The sequence below is a fragment of the Dama dama genome, chromosome 5 (assembly GCF_033118175.1).
Source record: "Dama dama isolate Ldn47 chromosome 5, ASM3311817v1, whole genome shotgun sequence".
Lineage (NCBI taxonomy): Eukaryota > Metazoa > Chordata > Mammalia > Artiodactyla > Cervidae > Dama > Dama dama.
The window spans coordinates 120,761,246-120,782,024 of NC_083685.1; the positions used below are offsets into that span (position 1 = coordinate 120,761,246).

A 20,779-nucleotide genomic window follows, 5' to 3' on the forward strand; every position below is an offset into this window, starting at 1 on the left:
ATGTCTGTCAACAGAAGAACGTATAAACAACAGGGCATGTCCACACAGCGGAAACTACTCGTCGTGAAGGCAGGATGGTCTGGAGGTGTGTGTAACACTGGGATGACTTTCAAAACAATCATGAGATAAAAGAGGCCAAACTCAAGAGAGCACAGCACACACTACACAGGTCAATTTATAGAAACTCCAGCAAATGCACGCCACGTCTCAGGGCAGAACGCACGACAGTGGTTGTCTGGAATGGGGCGGGCATGGAGGGAGAGAGGCAGGAGGTTTTCTCCGGGGCTGATCACTACCTGGGCAGGTGTGTGCTACCTGGGCAGGTGTGCACTCATGTCTGTCTCATCAGGCTTCCATTTCAGACCTGCTGTCTGCTGTGCTGTGGGCAGACTGTTCTGAGCTGAGGGCTCCGGCCAGCACCGTACAAAGGCTATATTGGGCACTGATTAAAGCAAAAGTCGTCATTGTTCTCTTGGGTGGGGAGAGAGGAGTAATATAAAAACACTAAATCCAAATCCTCTAGAAAAAGATTCATTAAATAATGTCCAAAATTAAACAGAAGAAACAGCACAAACTTGCCTGTTTACGCGTATGGAAGCAAACACAGGCAGACAATATGTAGGGCTGAGAAGTGGGCCTCAGGCATGTGGGGGGCAGGGGGACTTATTTTTAAACCCGCGTGTGTGCTGCTTTAATAAAAATTCAACCCCGACCGTGTGACTCAGCAGTTCCCCTTCCAGGCATATATGAAGTGTCCACACACATTTGTGCTGACTGCTGACACCAACAGCATTGAAACTGGTCAAAATGTGGAAACAGCCCTGATGTTCATCAGCTGGGGAATGGAATAATACTCCCTTGTGTAGACAAGGGAGTATTATTCAGCCATAAAAAGAATGGAGCTGACACACGCTACAACACGGATGCACTTCGAAGACACCCTCTTCAACTGAAAGAAGCTGGAAGCAAATGGGTCACCAAGGGTCAGTGCTTGCTTTCTTCTGTGTGAAACATCCAGGCAAAGCCATGGACACAGACACCAGGTCAGCAGCTTCCAGGGGCTGGGGGAGGGGGAGTGACCGCTAACGAGGATGGCTTGCATTTCTGGGATGAAGAAAAGTTTGGGAATGAGACAGCTGTGATGGGTGCACAACTCCCTGAATATACTAGAAAACACAGAGTTGTACACTTTCAGTGGTAACCGTGTGGCATGTGAATTATGTCCTGATAAAGCTGTCACCTAAAGAAAAAACTGAGCAATGATGTGAGAAGAAAGGCACGCTGGTCTCTGCCTCCCCCCCACCCCCCAACTTCCTGATATGGAGCTCCTAATCCCGTTATCTCCTGGTGATAGCAACGTCCTTTGTTCCAAAGAGGCAACTCTGCCTGGGCTCCTGGATGGGGGCTGGTCACCAGGAAGACCCAGCCACAGCCAGCATCAGAAGTAGAGGCCCCACCCCATCCTCTAGGACAGGGGCTGGAGGCTGAGCTAACAACTGCTCATGCCTGGAAACTCCTTAAACACAGGGTTCAGATAGCTTCCAGGTTGGTGGACACACCCACATACTGGGATGGTAGGGCACCCCAACTCCACAGGGACAGAAGCTTCTGCGCTCGGCACCCTCCCAGACCTCGCCCTGGGCACCTGCTCCTCTGGCTGCTCACCTGGGTCCTTCATGACATTCTTAAGACAGTAAGCCTGCCCCTGAGTTCTGTGAGCTGTTCCAGCACACAGCCAGACCCGAGGAGGGAGTGGTGGGAAGCCCGTTTGTAGCCAAATCGGACAGAAGTGTGGGGAACCGGGGACCCTCGATTTGTGCCGGCCTCTAGGGTGGGGGGGGGGCAGTCTTTCAGGACGAGGGTCTGCACTGACACCAGGGAGATGGTGTCAGAAGTGAGCTGAGCTGTGGGACTCCCGGCTGGGGTCCTCAGACACTGGAGGGCTCGCTGGTGCTGGAAAACCCACATCTGGTGTCAGAACTGTTGTGAGTGGAGGAAACAGGGTCTCCCCTTGGCTGGCGCCTTCCTGGACACACACAGTGGGAATTCCCATTTGGTGACAGACCCCATGGACCACAAACCCCTAGAGAGATCTCAAGAACCCACAAGTAAACCAGAAGTTCCCAGATTCAGGCTGGAGCCCAGACAGCAAATAGACTGGTGGGAGGAGGGACGTCCCTCCTGCAACGCCCAGTGTGGCCCCCGCCCCCTCCATGAGCAGACTTCATGGCAGGAGCCTGCCATCCGCTCACCAGGCCTGCTGTAACAACCCCCCCCCCAAGGACTTTGGCGAGGGGAAATTCGAGAATCTCACACGGATTTGCACATGTCCACCCTCACTCTGGGGCGTCTCCTCCCGGCCACCACAATCAACCATGATAAGAAAGTGCCCCTCTCACAGACAGGAGTTGTGTACACACACACAGGCTCACACTCAACACCCAAACTTCCTCTGAGGAGCCATCGCTGGGAGGCCCAGGAGCACCAGGCGGGGCCCACAAGTGGCCTCTGAGCTCAGAGCCAGCTGGTTTACAGCCATGACTGGTTACCAACGAGTTCAGGCCTCCATCCACCCAAACATCCAACATGTCACCAGCCAGGCCAAGCCTGCAGGCCTGACGTCCAGGGCAAGTTGGCTCGGCGTCCCCAAGAGGCCACGAGAGTCCCTCTAGAGCTACAGAGGACTTCCCCGCTGGCTCAGTCAGTAAAGAATCCACCTGCAATGCAGAGACCCGGTTTGATCCCTGGGTCAGGAAGATCCTCTGGAGAAGAAAATGGCTACCCACTCCAGTATTCTTGCCTGGAGAATCCCAGGGACAGAAGAACCTGGCAGGCTACAGTTCACAGGGTCTCAAGAGTCGAACACGACTTATCAACTAAACCACCACCACCTAGAGCTGGAGAGCTGGAGAGCTGGAGACCAGCCAGCTCTTTAAACACTGAAGGCCCACATCCAGGTGAGCAGCCAGCCCCCATGAGGAGTCTGGCCCTGGCTACTCACTCTGCCTGCCCTCGTCTCCACAGTCGCCAGCCCCTGCTCCCAGCCCAGGAAGGTCTGGAATTGCTTTGGTTTTTACACTGGCCTCAGGAAAACCCAGATGCTGCTCCTGCTCTGCCAGGGTGGCAGTCAACACACACAGCAGGCCTGCCAGGGACGGCGCTGACTCAGGGCTGGGACGGTGGGGCCAGCTGGCCCACTGTGTCCTCAGACAAGGGAGTGGCAGAGGGTACCACAAAGCCCTGTGGTGGACTGGCCCAGCTTCCAAGGCAGGATGGTGTGAAAAGTCTGAAGGTGGACTGCTGGCGAGAGTGGGCGGGCTCTGCTGAAGACCATGTGGTGGGCAAGACGCAGGCACCTCTGGGAGCCAGAATGAATGGGCACACAGAGAAACCAAACGCCCTCCAACCTGCCAAGAACCCGGGGTTGCTCTGAGGAGCCCACGGCTCTTTACATTCCACATCATGTGCCTCGATTATAAAAGAAACATGAGCTCCTGTTGGAAAGGTGTCAAACACAGAAAAAGTGGAAAGAAAAGAATCACACCCAGAAACTCCACTTGTTAAGCTTCCGGGGTCTCCATCATGAGATAAGCATGCTCCCAGGGTATTTTTACAAAATCTGGTCACACCATGCCAAGGCTGTGTACCTTTTCTCACTAATTTTTACACCAGAAACGTTTCCCCACACCATCAAAGGCCATCACCTGAGTCCACCTTTTCACATGGCTCCTCTATGCCAGCCAATTCAAGTTTTCCACAAACACCTATAAATGTGGATCTGCCTGTCTCCTCATCCCCAAACCATGCGTCTAAGGGGACCTGGAGCCGCCTGGTGCACCCTATGCACCCCACAGCCCTCACTAGCTCCGAGGGCAACTATTGTCTATCAGTTTAGGAAGTCTTTTCTTACTGGACAGGGAAAACACGACCCCAAATGAAAGAAGGACCAGACACAGGGTGGGGTCCCTGATCTGCCTGGGGACATCTGACTTCAGGGACCTCCGGGGTCTCTGCCATGTTTCAGGGTCTTACCGAGTTCTTTGGAGCCCTGGCTCTCGCTGGCCAGCTCGCCCATCTTCACCAGGGCGTCAAAATAGCCTTTGGCAGCATACGTCACACCTGAGAGAGGAGAGGAAGGGGTGGTTACTTCCCTCATGAGGAAATTACCACCTGCAGCACCTACTCGGCCACCCTGCCCGCCTGCCACGCAGCTGCCTCCCCTGCGCCCAGCAGGCTCCAGCCGGGGCAGGACCTCCGCCCGTCTCTTGTTACATTCTCTTGTCCCAAAGCTGAGAGCACCTTCTCTAAGAACTCACTGTACTGTTCAGGTCCAGAGTTAATCCAGTCAAATTACAGGGTGCCACCCTGACCACAAGGCCCGGTGTCCCTGACGAGACGAGCACCAACCTCCGGGTGGAGACCTGCGAAGTTGCTTCGACAGGAAGACCACCCCCAGCCAGCCTGGGCTGAGGGCTCTGACAATGTCCTGTGTCTCAGGGTTGAGCCGTGCAAGTGGGAGTGAGTCACACACTCAAATCAGGCTAAAGGCAGCAGGCTGGGGGTGGGGGGTGGGGCCGCACACACCACCTCCCACGGCGACTTCTGCTCAAACCGGAGGCGGACCTGACTTTGCGGGGGATTTCGACGGCAAGCTCCAAGCCAGCTGACTTCCTGGGACCAAGCCCGGGGGCTGCTGCCCAGGACAGAGCTTCCTTCAGGAACTCAAAAGACCCTTCAAAAACCTTGGGAGTGTCTACAAACCCCTTCATCGGAGGAGCCCCCTCCACACCACCCTTCAGGCTGGAAGGAGAACGAGGGCACCTCCAGAGTGGGGCCGTGGGGAGCATCCACCATAATTACAATTTCTAATCCGTTTTCTCCAGAATCCAGTTAGGGGCTTATAACTGGGCACTCAATCAAATTTTATTTAGGTAGTTTTCAATTAAGTGCACGCAGTCGGGAGCTCGTGCGGGCTCTGTGCCCCAGGGGCTGGAGTGCCCGCTGCTTGAGCAGGGTGGGCTCCTTGGAAGAGACAACAGGAAAGCCTAGAGAGTCCCGGCCTGGCCTTGGGGAGGTCAAGGGCCGTTGAGGGGCTCTGTCCCTTGGGGAGGTCCAGGAAAACAGGGAGGGGAGGACGCCTTCAGACCTCCTCCCACCCCGGTCTACACAGAACTCACAGTGGGGTGATGATGAGAGGCCTGGAAGGAGGCGTGTGCCTCACATCCAAGCAACTAGGGCATGTGAGCAGGAGCCCAGGCGGGCCGTGATGGGTTCCCCCAAGGCCGACGACCTGCGCGGCGGAGAATGAAGTGTCGTCACTCCCAAGAGAAAGCCCACAGGGGTGAGACATGTCCTTGGATGTTTCTTTCAGGAAATGAACCACTGTCGGCCTGAAACGTGCTGGCTGACCCACCCACTTCCAGAGTTGGCCCTGTGTCCACGGTGTGCACAGAACATCACGGGCCTCCGTGGTGCGGCACCTACGGCCTACACCCTTGCTCAGCCATGTCGGGCTTCTGGAAACATCTTTGTCCATCCCTCATCAGGGCCTGTGAAGCTGTCCACCTGCTCAGACATCCTCACTCCCACCCGCAGGCCTCACCTGCCAGTGCCTTTTCGTAGTTCTTGCCCATGGCGATGAAGTTCCGCAGGCTGGGGTTGAACTGTTCCATGATGGTCTGGAAGAGAGCAGAGAACAGCATTAGGGGCAAGACACCTGGCCACTTGGAGGCCTGAATGGTGAGGGGAAAATCACGCAGGCATCATACGTGGGTCGAGCCCACGAAGTCACAGCCGGGCTTCGGGTCCAAACTGCAGCTCGGTCCCTGCTGAATGTCCTCTGACAAGTGACGTTCCAGAGCCTCGGTACCAACACCTGTACAATAGGGGAAAGGCCAGAACCTGCTCCATCAGGGCCTGGCAGATCAAACAAGTGAGCATGTGCAGGACGCGTGGGGCCATGCCCGGCATATAGCTGGCACTCAGACACGCTGCGCTGAGGAGCCATTACCCCATCTGGCAGGGCTGAGTCAGTGAGGAAGGCCCCCAGCAGGCCACATACAAAAGGCTCATCGCCGCCTGGAGCCCCCTCCCACCATGATCTTCACTCAACACATCAATTACCAAACATCAGCTCTGATTAGAGCAACGCGCAGCCTGATTGCAAACACTGCACGATGAATAAGCCAGCAGCTCTGGATCCGCGCACCCGATGGACTCAAGTCTTGGTGCCAATAGCACCAGTTCTTAGATTGAAGAAATCAGATTTTCACTGTGAGGGCCAAATAAATGTTTTAATTACGAGGCATAAAAACAGGCGCACACAAACAACAGCCAAATGTGAGCTCCACTGGGTAATGTGCCCTGACGGTCGGGTGCCAGCCCCAGTCAGCGAGAACACCGCAAGGGACTTTTAAGGAAAACCCTGTCTCAGCCACATCCCACATCTCCGGGTCAGTTATCGTGATTGCGTCTGATCTTTCCTGAGGGTAAGAGATAAACGCCGCCAAGGAGGGGAAGTCGCCTGGCCCTGTGGGCAGACCATGGAGGCCCAGGTGCTTCTGCATGAACATGGGCAGCGCCAGCCCCTGCCCACCTGGCACACAGGCAATCCCAGCCCCGCTCTCCTCCATGTTCCTGGCCCTCAGTCAGCGGGACCAACACAGATTCCAAGGAGGGCTGTGGGATCACACCCAACATGTGTCCCAATTCACAGGGCAGGTGCACCTTCCTTTCTGGACAAGGCAAAGGGATGGGCACCTGCCATGTGCTGCAGCAGGGCTGAGGCACACGGGGGACACAGCAGTGACCCAAAGGACCAAGTCCTGGGAGGGGAGACAGGCCCATGTCACACACTGGGCAGGATCCCACGCCCAGAGAACAGGAGGGAAGGACACGGCTCAGCCCAGAGGGGACACCGGGGAGAGAAGCATGTTGTTGAGAGAGGAGGGCTTCAGGCAGGTGCGTGTAAAGGCCCCGAGGCCAGGGCCTGCTGGTGTCAGGCACAGGATGGCAGGAGCCAGGGAAAGGGTGGTGGGAGGGAAGAACAAGCAGAAGTGGTGCAGTAATGGCCAACCCCCCAGCCTCACAGCCCGTGGTGGGGACGCCTCTTTCTCTGAACAGGATGGGAAGCCAAGGGTCCATCCGAAACATTTCAAAAGGAAATGTACCCCTTGGCTGCTCCAAGGATACCAGATTGTAGCCAAGACTACTCAGATGCAGGCCACCCCTCAGAGCTGCTCAGAAACCTAAGAGGTGAAGGTTCAGTGGAAAGTTGGCCCCATCACAATGAGGGACGGAGCTCAGTGGTCTGGAGACCACTCTGGTGGAGAACCTGGGTCTAGATTCATCCAACCCAAGAAGAGCCTTAAGAGTCAGAGCAGGGTGTCAGGTAACAGGCAGTGGATGAGGGACTGACGTCCAGGCAGGCTGCAGAGGGGCCCCAGGTTAGACTGTCTGTTGAGGGTGCACGCACAGGCTGGCTGAGCCCTCCGCCTCGCTGCTCAACACCACCCAAACCTGCGTTGGGGCAGAGAAATGCTGGCGGGTGCATGTGTTTGTTTGTCCAAAGGAAATGGACCCAAAGCAGAGCATAGACCTAGTGAGGGTAGCTTCTGACCCCGATTCTGTGTTCCAGACGTGCACACAAGTGAGTGTGTATATGTGTGTGTATACGCGTGCAGTTTCAGTGTAAGATGTGTGTCTTACTGCAGTGATAGGCATGGAGCCGAGACAGAGCCCTGGGGTGGGGGACCTGTGAGAGCCGACCTGGGGTGCAGAGCTCTAGGACCACCCCCAGGGCAGAAGAGGAGGCTCCGCAGCTCCCACCCGGAGCCCGAAACATCCTGAGTGACAGCAAACAACAGCCTGCGGCCGCCCAGGCCAACAGAGGGGGTCACCGCAGCAGCCCGCCCACACCCGCCCAGTGACACATGGGGACAGCCGCCAGGTTTCGCTTCCTTAGTGCAGCAGCTGAGCTCATGCACGAGGAATGTGGGTGCGAGGGGGCAGGGCAGGAGGGGCGCTGGGGTGCCGGCCAGGCCACCTGGGCAGGGCACTGCCTGCTCACACAGGTGCTGCTGACTCGCCTGCCTGAGGCAGGGGCAGCGACCTAAACGCTGTGGGGCTGGGGAAGCAGGAGGCCCTCCCGCCCTGGCCGGAAAGCTGTCCTTCCTTCCAGCTCCTCACAGACACCGCCCTGGTGGGAGAGCGGGCTCCCAGCTGCCTCCAGGTCACTGAGTGCTCAGAACTGCGACCACCAGACACAGGCCAGGTCTAAGACCACCTTGTCCGGAGGGACCCTGGAGGCCTGAGAAGGGCTCAGCCCCTCTGGTGGGGCTCCTCCCCGTGGGAGGCGGCCCTCTCAGAGCCCGAGCCCAAGGCTGTCCCAGGGCTCAGGCAGACGCTCTTGGACCCAGGAGGCCATGCTGTCCCCAGGCCTGTGACAGGCCCAAACCTACCCTCAGAGACCTGCAGTGGGACCCTGGCACCCCCACTGCAAGTGAGCGCTCCCCTAACTAGGGGCCTGTGCAGCCCCTCCACACATCACAGGGCCCCGGAGGGGCAAGTCAGAGGCCAACAGAGGCCCGGTGAGCAGGCCAGGAAGGCCCCGGGGCTCTGTTACCTGTTACTTTTTCAGAAGTGAGGGAATGATGGCGTCGTTCTGTGGGACTTCACTGGAAGGATGGAGGGAGTTGAGATTCAAACCCACAGCACGTGCCGGGGCTGGAGACGGGAGCTCGCTTCCTTACTAATGCCAAAGGGCGTGTGCAACCGAAGTCCAGGCCAGGAGGGCGGCCTCCTCGCACACACCTCTCTGTAGCATGAGGCCAACCTCACGCCTGTTGTGGAACTCCGGGGCGCTCAGGAGAGGCCCTGCACCAAGATCACTTCCTTGCAGCCAGGACAGAGACCCAACGACATGGGCAATGACCAGCGCCTTCTGCAAACTCATGCCTGTGCTGCGCAAGTGAGACCAAACCCCTTCAAGTGTGGCGCTGTGGCACACGGCGACCGGGCCTGCCTCCTCGCAGGGGTCCTGGGCTGAGTGCCACGTTCAGAACCAGCATCTTCTTTTACTTACTCCCTGGCTGGCTCAGGATCTATAAGGTGCCAGCAGGGAGCGGGGCTGCCACGAGGGCTCCCTGCCACCCCCACTGCACACACGCTCCAGAAGGGTCAGGAAGAGAAGGGGTCCCTGCTAGAGACACTTGCGAGCTTGGTGCAGTTCCTGGTGGCCCTCTTGCCGAGATGGCACACAGCCCATGTCCCTGCCACCCTGCGGTCCCAGGAATCCAGGCCTTAAGGCAAATCTCCAAGGCAGGGTCAGCCCTGCCCCCACCTGGGGCCCCCCAGCCCTGCATTTCTACGGGCGTCAGTGGGAGGGGCCAGGCCCGGCTGCATGGGCAGCGTTGGCAGGTCCCCAGGAGCCTTCCTGCCCGGCTGGCTCCTGGGCATCCCAGCGCCTGCGCAGTGACACCGTTTTGACTGACTTGGGTCACAGGTCTGCCTGGCCAGTGAGGACAAAGGGCAGCAGGACAGCCCCATCTCCACCTTGGGGTCACAAGGAGTGAGGGAGCTCTGCCAAGGGACTATGCTCCGGCTGTGCCCGCGCCCAGGGTCCCCCGCTCGCCATCTTGGGGATCCTGTTTATCCCTCAGCTCTGCCTCCTGGTGACAAACCCTTCCAAAACTCTCCTGGCAGGACCGCAACAAACAAAGAGCAAAGCTTCTCTGCTTACGGAAGTGACGTGCCTCCTGTTTCCCCTCCAGCTCTCGTGCAGTCTAGGAGACGGGCCCCAGGGGTCCGCCTGCGCCCCATGCACACGTGCACATGTGTGCACGCGTGGGTGTGTGCATGTGTGCTGCGGTCAAGCCAGGCTGCACCCTCCCTACACACTCAACCTTTGGAAGGAAAAACTCAGGCAATGAGACCACACTGGACTCCACCGGTGGCCTGGGTCGGGGGGGGCGGCCTTACACACTTATCACCCCGAGTCCTCACTGGACTGGTGATGGGTGCTGCTGTCCACTTTACGGATGGACAGGAGGAGGTTCAGGGAGGCTAGGAGCCAGTCTTCTGGGTCCTGGTAGAGCCAGTCCCAGCTTCAATGCAGGTTGGCCACACAACCCAGCTTGTCCCACTCTCCATACGGGCCTTAGTGTTCTCCAGGCGGGCCGCCAAGGCAGGCAGGATAGAACCAGGTGCCACCCGGCAACTCGGCCTGCCCTGGGCTCCCTTAGGAGCCACGTTCTAGCAACATAAGGGCAAAGGCTGATGCCAGGACACCTGGTGCCTGCCTCATCCACTCTCCCCAGACACACGGCCTCAGCCTCCAAGGGGCCTGACTACTCCCGAGCACCGGCCCACACATCCTACCTCTGTCACAGGCAGAACAGGCACCAGCTTTGGGGCCAACGACCCACACCCGGTTGGGTGCCACCATCCACGCTCTTCTGGGGAAAGCTGGCAGCATTCCTCAAAGGAGGCTGTCCTCGCCTGAGGCTGCTGCCCCCCTTCCAGAGCACCAACCGCGTGAGGCTCTGGGCAGAGGGCCCGGCTCACACTGAAGGAGGGGTGGGGTGAGAGGGGCATGAGGGATCACCCTCCTGAGACAGAGAGTCTGGCCTCTTGGGGCAGCGCTGCGTGACTCCCGCCTCTGCTCCCCTATGATCACTGGGACCTCTGTCCTGGGGACCTTCCTCAAAGGAAGGAAGCCAGCTGGGGAAGTTCCGAGAGCGCGGGGAAGGTTGCCTGGAGGAGGCGGGTCTTGAGCTGGAGCTCTCTTGGCTCCAGCCAGAGAGAAGACGACAATGGGTTTGCACTTGAGAAACAGCAGACGCGGCGGCTTCCACTTCCACATGAAACGGCCTGAGGGGAGGACGGGAGAGCCAAAGCTGGCGGTAGCTGCAGAAAAGGCCGCAAAGGAACAAGAACACACCAAACAGTGCTCCACAGCGCCTGGTTTCACTGCAACAGTGCCAGGCTCCCCTCCCCCATGCCCAAGAGACACCCCACGGAGAAGAGCCCCCACCCGACATGTGCATTCTCAGCCCAACAACCTCCAGGGGGGCACAGGCCAGGGTCCCACCAAGGCAGGGAGTGGCCAAGCTCGCCACAGCCTCCCAAGGAGGGCGCACGCGAGAGGACCCGGCCTCAGGAACCAAGGTACCAGGGCTGCTCAGCAGCAAAATGGAGGTTCTCAGCCTCCATCAGCTTCTGGGGAAGTCACCAGCATTAGAACAAAGTGACAACTTGTGTCTTGGACACGGAGCCCAGAGTGACACCGGGGAACACAGCCCGTTACCCCTGTGGGCCCTGCGCCTCAGGCTAGGCGACACCAGGAGAAAGACCAACTCGGGCCAACTCTCCTGGTCCGAGTCCGAGGGTGGGGGAACGGCACGGACAGTGCAAGGTGAGGAAGGAGCTGCCAAGCTCTCAGGGCCCCCCAAGCCCCCTGCTCCCTGCAGGGACCAGGCATCATCACTGACTCCTAGGGCTGAGGATACCCAACTCTCACCCCAGCTCTCTCTCGGGACCTGGATCCTCAGATGCCTCCAGCCTGACCCCTCCTGGAACAGGTCCCGGGGGCAGGAAGCCCTAAGTGGGCTCAGGCTGGGGAAGGGGTCCAGTGAGCACTGACTGGGGACTGTCCCACTGGGAGAGCCGCCCCCGCAGGAACTGGACAAATCCATTAGACCAGGAGTCGCAAAGCAGGGTCCAAACACAGGCCCCGCCAGCCTAGCCACTTCCTTCCTATCCAGAGGCACCTCTGGCCAGTCCTGACTTTGGTGGGGCATGGCCCAGTAGGCCCCAGACATCTTCCAGTGTCCAGGCCCAGCCATACCTGCCCCAACTGCTCGGCCAGGCCCCAGGGCACATGCCTTCCAACTCTTTCTGTGCCGGGTCAGTGCTAAGCTGGAGCCCAGGCTCCCCGAGTCACTTTCATGGCAAAGCCAGCGTGCTCCTGGGAAAGTCCTCACAGTGTTAAGAACTGAGAGCTGCCATCTGACTGAGTAACATGGAAAACCTTCAGGGGCTGGAAACACAGGTCCCTGTGATTCAGACAGTAGCACCCAGGACAACCCCCAGGTACCAGCCTGCTGCACCTTTGGGTGGGGGGCCCACAACTGCCTGGTGTCAGGGACTGAATTCCTCCCCTAAAGATTCATGTGTTAGGCCCAACTGCAGCATCTCATTGTAAAGACGCCCTCCAAAAACAATCACCAGGGACAATGCAGGTAAAAACAAGGTCATGGGGATGGACCCCAAGTGCACAGAACTGCTCCTTCTAAGAAAAGATCAGGACACAGACACACAGAGGGACGACCATGTGAGGACACAGGCAGAAGTCAGCCTCCACAGGCCCAGGAGGAACCACCCTGCTCACACCTGGATCCCGGCCTCCAGGCTTCAGATGAGACACACCTGTCTGTTGTTCAGGCACACATGGTGCTTTGTTTGGCAGCCCGAGCAGACCCAATGGTTGGACCAATCCCCGCTTGCCCTGTGAAGACCCAGCCATCAGTTCTCTTATCGTTTGTTTACTGCTTGACTGGTTAGAACATTCCAGGGCTGCTGACCTGTCCTTGTCCCTGGGAAGGCTCTGATCTGAGTTTCACAAGGCTGGGCTCCTTGCTGGATGAGGAACCTCAATGAGCAAGCAAGGACACAGCCCCGGACACTCTGGAGCTGTGCTCCTCTTGCTTCCTGCCTTCCTCCGCTGGGGGGAATGAGCCAGCCCAGTAGGCTGTCGTGCCGGCGGGAACACAGGCTCCTCAGCACCTGGGAAATCAGACAGCAACAACAGAGGCCTCGCCTGGGCCTCCCTGCCCTCACCACGGACTACCTGCTCCTCCAAGAACTTTCCATCCTGAAAGCCTAATACTCCCTGTGGCCAGGAAGGGTTCTCTGATCCAGCTAATTGTGAAAGAGAAAATGGTGGCACCTGAAGCCCGCAGGACTCCCAAGTGGAAAAACAGAACAGGTTTGAAGCCACAGGGCAGGCCTGGCTCCAGCTCCAGCTCAGTCGAGCACCCGGGCTGGGCTGGGACACACCGCTTCACATCTCGGAGGCTCCTTCACACGCTGGGACGCGCAGAGCCCCTCGTGAAGCAGCATAGAGATAAACAAGGTCACACACACCACTCCCAGCACGGTACCTGGACAGAGTGGCCCACTGAAGGCTTTTCACAATCATTCAGGATTACCAGCCAACCTCAAAACCCCAGGTGGCCAGAGCACCTCCGCCAGCACAGAGCCAGAATGAGAGCACGTGAGACCGTCCGGGCCCGGCAGCCAGCCTCACGATCCCCTGCCTGGTGGGACCTGTGCAAGAAGCCTGCAACCAGGCCACCTGCCTGGACCGGACTGAGGCCCCGGCTGCCTCCCAGCTGTGACCAGCAAGGTCCTGGATCCTCAAGGGCAGGGCTGGCCATGGCCTGAGCACCATCAGTCCCCTGGAGTGCAAACGACATGACTTCCGTGGGAGGGGCAGGAAGGAAGAAATGGAGGTGTGGACAACAGATCGCTTCTGCCAGGCTGTCCGCTAGGTCAGAGGGGGCTCCACTGGCCCCAGAGTGGGCTCAGAAGAGCAGTGGGTGTAGAGAGACCCCTGGTTCCCTCCACCTGGGCCACATCAGCGACACTTCGGCCTTCACTACACCCTCTTCTTTGAACAGCCCCACTGGAAACAGCAAAGGCCACTCTGGCTCAGCAGGTCAGCTCTGCCCACGCTTGGCTCCTGGAGACACAAATGCCCTGCTGGATGGAAGTCTAGCTCCCAGGTGTGGGGGCATGCCCTCTCTCCTACCAAGCTCCCACCCTCATTCTGATGTCAAGATGTCGACTTCTTTCACAGCACAGACACCTGTGAAATCCTAGCAAGTTTCACAACCCGTTACGTGTGTGTCATCACCCGCACAGGCCTGCCTGATGGCTGTCCCTAGCTTGGCTGAGCGGGGACGTTACGTCCACACACCACTTAGCGACTAAGAAGGAACAGAGATCCTGGCTATTGTGGGGGAAACTTCTCCGATCAAGGAACAAAATGTCAGCAAACAAAGTGGCAGAACAAGGGTCTGAGAGCTTGGAAGGAACTCCCCCACCCCGCCATGACCAACACCTGGATGGCCAGAGGTGGGGCTCAGGGGATGCTCTGACACGAACAACTGTGAGCTGAACCAAAGCTCCTTAGAGTCAGACTCTGAATCCAAAGAGGTTTTAGGAAAATCTTGCCAATTTATTTCATGTGCATTTGACATACAACTTTTAAAACATCTGTCCAAATAATTCTAAAAGAACTGTTTTCATAACTAGAAAACCAATTTCCCAAGCAAGAAAAAGACACTCTGTTCCAACTGGTGGCCCCGACTCCTCCTTGTGGTCCAACCACTCCCAGGACCTCACAACTCAGGGTACTCGCCATAGAGGACACACGGCCCTCTCACACACACCCTGAGGGTTTGCAGGAGGCCCTTTGACTGCTCACCTCACAGCCCAGGGCGTCAGGGCATCAGGACAGGCTCTACCAGGTCCTGGTCAAGCCCTGGAGCCGCAAGGGAAGCCTGGAGGGATCCACGACCATCCTGGTCACTGTTCACGCCCCATCAGCGAGGCTGCACATGACCAGAGCCAGGGGGAGAAAAGGCAGGAGCCCCCTGGACATCCCACAGGCGTGGAGGACGAGACGAGACTTCCAAGGCAGAGAATGGCTCCTGCGATGAAACTTGGGAGGAGAGGCCAGAGGCAGCTGGAGGTGCCAACCTGAGACCCCGCTGCCCTGGGCAGACAGAAAGGGGTCCTGTTGAAACCCACTGGACACTGAGTCACAGGTGCAGATCCCCTGCCTGCCCCCAAGGTGTGCAAGGTCACCTCCGAGAGACAGGATGCCTTGGCTCTCAGCATGCCCTGGCTTCACACTACCAGCTGTCCCCTTGGGTCCCCAGGACACAGCAGCACCAGGTGCTTCTGGCTAATACCCTGGCCTACCTTTAGGCCCTGAGAAGGGACACAAGCTTGCCACCGCCTCCAGAACCTCCAGGGGTCCTGGGCTACTGCCTGTGGAGCAAAGAGCTGAGAGACCAGATCCACGACCAAGACGGTCACAGCGATGCACACACGGGGGCCCCAGAACCAGAAACGAGTCTCAGCCACTGCTAAGCACTGACACACACATGCCAGCCATACTTCCAGGCGGGGGGGCCCCCACAGTCAGGAGCCACGTGGGTCCTAAGTCACCACACCTGGCTGCTCGATAGCATGTCAGGTGGGGACAGAAGGATTTTCCCCAGTAAAAGAAGCCTGCTGCTGGAGCCCCTGGGTGCAGACCCTCGGGCGCCCCACCCCTCTGGTTGGGGCCCCTTGTGTTATTTCACAGCTGTGCAGTGCCATCAGGACCAGGATGAATCAGGGCGGGGGCGGGGGGAGGACAGCGGAGGCAGGTGCGGGCACGGTCCATGCCTGCCTGTAATTACCAAGGCCGCAGGCTGCAGACAGTAGCGGAGCACTGACACCCCACTGGGCACCTGGTGCAGGGTGTCCAGTGGGCAAAGGCCTGCACCATAATGAGGACAGCCTCCCCACCCTGAGGCCTCCAGAGAAACTACCTGGGCACACTGGCCACACAGGATGGGCCCTGGCGCGGTGCACATAAGGCCTGAGGAAAGAATGCAGGCAGGCATCCAGTCGGTGGCCCAGGACACCCCCACCAGATCGTTGCTCAGGCATGGCTGCCCTTGGAGAGCAACACCTGTCCCAGAAGCCATGCAAGAACACGGGGGGACCAGCAAGCGACAAGGGCAGCCCCATCTGCCAACCCTCCATCCTATGCAGGGCTGCCCTGAGCAAGACCTACATCTGCAAACCGGGGGTGGGGAGTGCCAGGTGGGCCTGGGGCTCCCTGCCGGCCTGCCTCCCTGCTGAGGAGGGGACGGGGTCCTCTGCTCAGTGGCCAGTTCTCCCCTGAAAGGCCCCCAAACCTGGGCAGCCCAGCCTGCACCACCTGTGCCGGGGAGGCAGGGAGGGAGGCAGAAGGACCTCTCGGCCCTCAGTGAGCTTCAAGAATCTAAAACAAGGCAACAACAAGCATGCACGTGGCTTCCACGGCAGCCCCCACTGATGCCCCGAGAGCCCTGGGCTAGCACCCGGATCCTCAAGTGCACATGGTCTGTCCCATGAGCCAAGGAGCCTCCCCAACAAAAGACACATTCTCCAGGCGAGACCAGTGGGGATGGCAGAGCAGGCAAAGCACTCCTGGCCTGTGAGGAACTCTGCAGCGCCACCACGCCCCGGGCCCCGCCCTTTATGGCCATTAGCAAACACCAGCAAGGTCCAGCAGCAGGGGTCCTGTGTCGAGGGGCCCACAACCTCAGGACCGTGACCTGGGCACAAACAGCTGCTGAAGCCTGTGGCCCAGAATCAGTGCAACAGAGAAAACATCCTTCGCTGCCTGGGCTACTCCATGGGAGACGGAGATGCGCTGCTGCTGCTGCCACGCGGGTGGTGGGGAGTGGGCTGCACACTCCATGAAGGACGACTCAGAGTCTACTCGGACAGCAAGCCCCACATCTTATTGGAAGATGCTACCCCAACAAGGCACCCCTGAGGTGCCTCTACAGCAAAACGAAGTCCCACGTGCATGCACACACATGTGCACATATACTCACTTGGACACAGAGTACTTGTGAATACACAAACACATTCATGCATGGGCCTGAACTCACACCTGCCTGCACAGACAACATATGCACGCATGTTCCTGCGCACATAAGCACACACACAGTCTCAGGTCTGCTGCCAGCAGGCGTTTCTGTTGCTAAGAAAGTGCCTGTCAGAGCATCCACTTCACCACCCTCAACCGTGAGCCTGTGGAGTCCTGTCCATGCTGGGTGCCAGGCTCTTGATGGTGGTCAAGAGTTCCGTGTGACTCCCAAGCAGTGGAAGGGGTTATGGGGGAGGCAGCAGAGGACTTGGGGCCTCCTGCTTCCCCCTGCTCCTCTAAACACCTGGAGGAGGGTGACGGGCAAGGCCTGGCCAGCAGTGGGCTCTCGCCTACAGAGGTGGGCTCCCTTCTGCCAGCGCTGATGCCCATTGCCTTGCACCAGCAGTGGGAAACCTGATGACTCCAGTTGCAGGAACCCACTGGCCACAGCTGTCTTCACAGGACAGATGCAATAAGCTTTCTCACAACGGCCGGAGAGTGAGGACCACCAGACAGCCTCTGGTGACACAAGCCTAAGGCCCATGACACCCTGAACAGCCATGCCTGAGGCCTTCCTAGGGACTTTCTCCTCGCCAAAGCCTGTGCCCATCTTCCCACATCCTCAGGATAGGATGTAGGCCTGTGGGGTTCTTCCTCTACAAGGTGCCAGAGCCAGCCCCCTCCAAGGTCACCAGGTTGCCTGGAGCCAGGGCTTCTCATGAGACATAGGACCATGAAAAAACCACCAACCTGAGAGTCACTCCCTGGAGCTGAAGACTAAGATCAGTTGCTAAAGAAAGCCCTCTTGCTGCAGCATGTGGGGACATTTGGAGGCCTCTCCCAAGAGAGATGCAATTTGGGCTTAATTCTCAGAGGCAGATCCCCACCCTGCAATTCTGTCCCTCGTCCCAGGCAATCACCTAGGGCTGCCTATAGTGCCATCACGAGGGGCCCAGCCCAGGCTCTACCCCAGGAAGCCCTCAGAGGGCTTCAGTCCCTGTCCCTTGGCCCAAGGCCCAAGGGTAAACTCTCAGTGAATGTCATTTCCTGCCCCTTCATCTTCCATGAAATTCCCCGAGGACACAGCGCCCACGGGAAGTGGGCCATGTGGCAAGAGATTAAATCCTGAGATTTGGATTCTTCCAGGGAGGAGAAGCAAAACTGGACATTTTATTCTCGCGTCTGTAATCAGCAAGGCCAAGGCTGTGTGTCCCCACTGTTCCCTTCTTTGCCAAGGCAAACACCACTCAGAACTGCAGCTGATACGACAGGGGCCAAAGCAAACAGCTGAGCTGTAGCTCAGGGTGACGCCGAGCAGGGCCACATCCCTGCCACTCTCCCACAAGTCACCAACCCAGGCACAGAGGCAGCAGCGTCCCCAGACAGGGTGGAGGACCAGCCAGACTGGCCGGGGTCTCCACACAGCAGCTTTGGCTGTGTCCTGAGCATGCCTCGATTTGGCTGGATTCTGCCCAGCCGGTGTGCCAAACTTACCCAACCCGTCCCGGCTCTGCTGTGGAACCCGAGCTCCCCAGTGACGAGCCACAAATCCTAAGAGAGCCGCATCACAGCCGCAAAGTGGCCGGGGAACACCACCCACAAGCCCACCTGTCCACTGGCCCCGCGGCCTCAACCCGCCAGGAGAGTGAGAGACACCCAGCACTGTGTACGCCCACTTCCTGATGTGTCTAACCTGAAAGTCCGTGGTCTCGGCCACACCTTCCCCTGGGAACTCAGTCATCAGCTGACCGGCGAGCACAGAACGCAGACTAGCTTGCTGAACGTGTGCCCCAGACCCCCAAACACTCAGATCCTAACAGTTTTCTGCTGACAGATTTCACTCCAGACCTGCAAACCCGTCTGTGCTTCCTCCAGAAGCTGCTCCGCTGGAACAGCATGCCTGACAGCTCCCTTCTAAGAGTTTTATTAAGACCGACCATGGGGTTCCCTAGAGCAAAGCCACGCCATGCACTCCCTGTTAATTCTGGCCATTAAAGTTCCTGTTTCATGCTTTCGGAGCAGAAGCAGGGAAAAGAGGGGAAAAAACACCAACACTGGTACTTCTTTTCCACCCCCTGCAATAATGAGCAAATCGAAATGAAACTAATGACTAATAATTTAATAAATCTCCCTCCCCTGACAACCATTTATAGAGCAACACGACCAAAAAGCGTATGCCACTGACTCTCCGTGATACAAACATAAAAACCCCAGAGGCTGTTCCTTTTACGTGCTGCTTCCTCGTCAGTCTCCACTCCTGTTTACCAGCAGCTCCAACATGGCTTCAGAACTGACTTAGTCCACCCTGACCCGGCCTCCAGATTCTTCCAGGTGACCTAGCTGCAACTTTAAAAACCTTCATTAGCAGCTGGGATTGACTGCGGCCGCGCTGGACTCCAGCTGAAAGCTAAGGGCCCATCAGAGGCCTCCCTCCGCGCGCAAAGAGGGCTTGGCAGGCCGCTGGCTAAGGAGGCACAGCGTAGTTGTTTAACACAATTAGAAACTGTTGCTCTGCCAGCGCGCTGCAATCCCACTCCGCCGCCATGAACCAGCCGCCGCCGCCTAAACACCAACTCCAAAACCCCTCGGCCCTCCGCGTAACCCGCAGACACAGTTTTGAAACAGAGCCCGGCTTTGTACGAGGCCCGCGTGGACCGCCCAGGGCACGACTCTCCCGTGAGGAAATGCTGCCGGGAACAGCCCTAAGCCTCCGGAGCCTGGCTCTGTGCTGGTGGGGGTGGGGGTCCAAACCGAGAAAATGGATGCGAAGAAACGTAAACTCGGGTATCTGACAACGTGCACACCGGCGCAAAACCGGCCCCGGGCGGGGGCGGCGAGGGTCCGGCGGGCTGCCGGCGCTCCGACACACGCCCGCGTTCTGCACCGGGGGCTGAGAACCGACTCCTCACACATCAGAAGCAGAGGCGAGCGCGCCAGCCTCCCACACAATTAGTCTTCTCCCTCCGCGGTTACATAAGATGACGGATTATCTGTCTACCCATCGAACCTGCCAGCGCGCGACCTCCCACCCGGCCACATCCACCGAGAAGGAGTTGTGGAAAGGTAAAGCCTGTTGAGAAAAAAGTGCCCCAGGCTTGCGTAACCGTGCCCGGCGGGGCCACCACGGGGCGCAGGGCGACGGGCAGCCGCGGCCCCGGACCCCCGCAGACCTCGGACTCCGCACTCCGCGCCCGCGCCCCTACTCAACTCAGATCCGAAGGCTCCGGCCCCCGCGCACGCGGAAGACGCACTGAAGGGCGCGCGGGGGAAGCGAGAGGCTGTCGGGGCAAGCGGACCCGAGCCAATCTCTGCCGGGCTGGTGCTGGGTCCCCGCGGCAGCGCCGGTAAGACCACCGAGGGCCCATGGACCGCTCCAGAAGAGCGCGAGGGCGCGTGTGGCGCGTAGCTCACCTTGTAGACATTTTCCGTGAGCCGGTGCATCTCCTCCGAGCGAGACAGTGACATGGTGCTGGTCCGACTGCACCACTGACCAAAGCAGGGGCGCAAGTAGCGGCGACTGCGGACGCGACGAGGAAACCTAACAAACAGCGCACGGAGCGGGACCAGGAGCGCGGCACCCCGCCGGCGGCCTCCTTTATAGTCGACCAGGCCCCGCCCCCTAGAGGTCCCGCCTCCCGCGCGCCCGCCCCCGCCGCACCCGGATCACCACCCCCTGCCTCCCGCCCCCGCCCAGCCGCTGCTGCTAGGCAACCGACAGGCCCCGCCCCGCGCCGCCTTTCCCATTGGTGAACCCCGGAGACTGGGGAAGGGGGCGGGGACAAGGGCGGGGTTTGTGGGCCGGCAGCAGGGAGAGATTGGCCCGTGGCGCCGTCGATCGCGGGGGAGGAGGCGGAGGCGCGGCGCGGGCTGGGGCCCTGGGAACAGCCTGGGGGGCCCGGGCAACAGCAGTGCTGGGGGCGGGGAGGCGGAGGCGGGGTGGCGCAGGAAGAAGGGAGCAGAAACGGGGTGGGGGCGGGACGCCGGCCGCGAACGCGCGTGGGGGAGGCACTCCGCAAAGTGGCGAGTCAGGGTGGCCGGGTCCTGGACGCCGCTCCCCCGAAAGCGGTCGGGATCAGGCGT

The 20,779-nt window shown here is 59.0% G+C and overlaps 1 protein-coding gene across 5 annotated transcripts in view; it reads right to left on the minus strand.

Annotated features, from left to right (window-relative positions):
* BAIAP2 (BAR/IMD domain containing adaptor protein 2) overlaps window positions 1-20,271 on the minus strand; it is a 63,691-nt gene extending 43,420 nt beyond the window's left edge. For 3 of the 5 annotated variants that reach the window (XM_061144565.1, XM_061144564.1, XM_061144563.1), the window contains exons 1-3: window positions 10,378-10,684; window positions 5,603-5,678; window positions 4,033-4,119 (exon numbers count right to left, since the gene is read on the minus strand). In XM_061144565.1, the coding sequence (XP_061000548.1) occupies window positions 4,033-4,119; window positions 5,603-5,678; window positions 10,378-10,593 (379 nt within the window). In that variant the 5' untranslated portion in view covers window positions 10,594-10,684. Of the gene's footprint in view, window positions 1-4,032; window positions 4,120-5,602; window positions 5,679-10,377; window positions 10,685-20,110 lie in introns of those variants that run through there. The other 2 variants (XM_061144566.1, XM_061144562.1) reach the window with 2 other exon arrangements.
* Window positions 20,272-20,779: the final 508 nt, after the last annotated feature.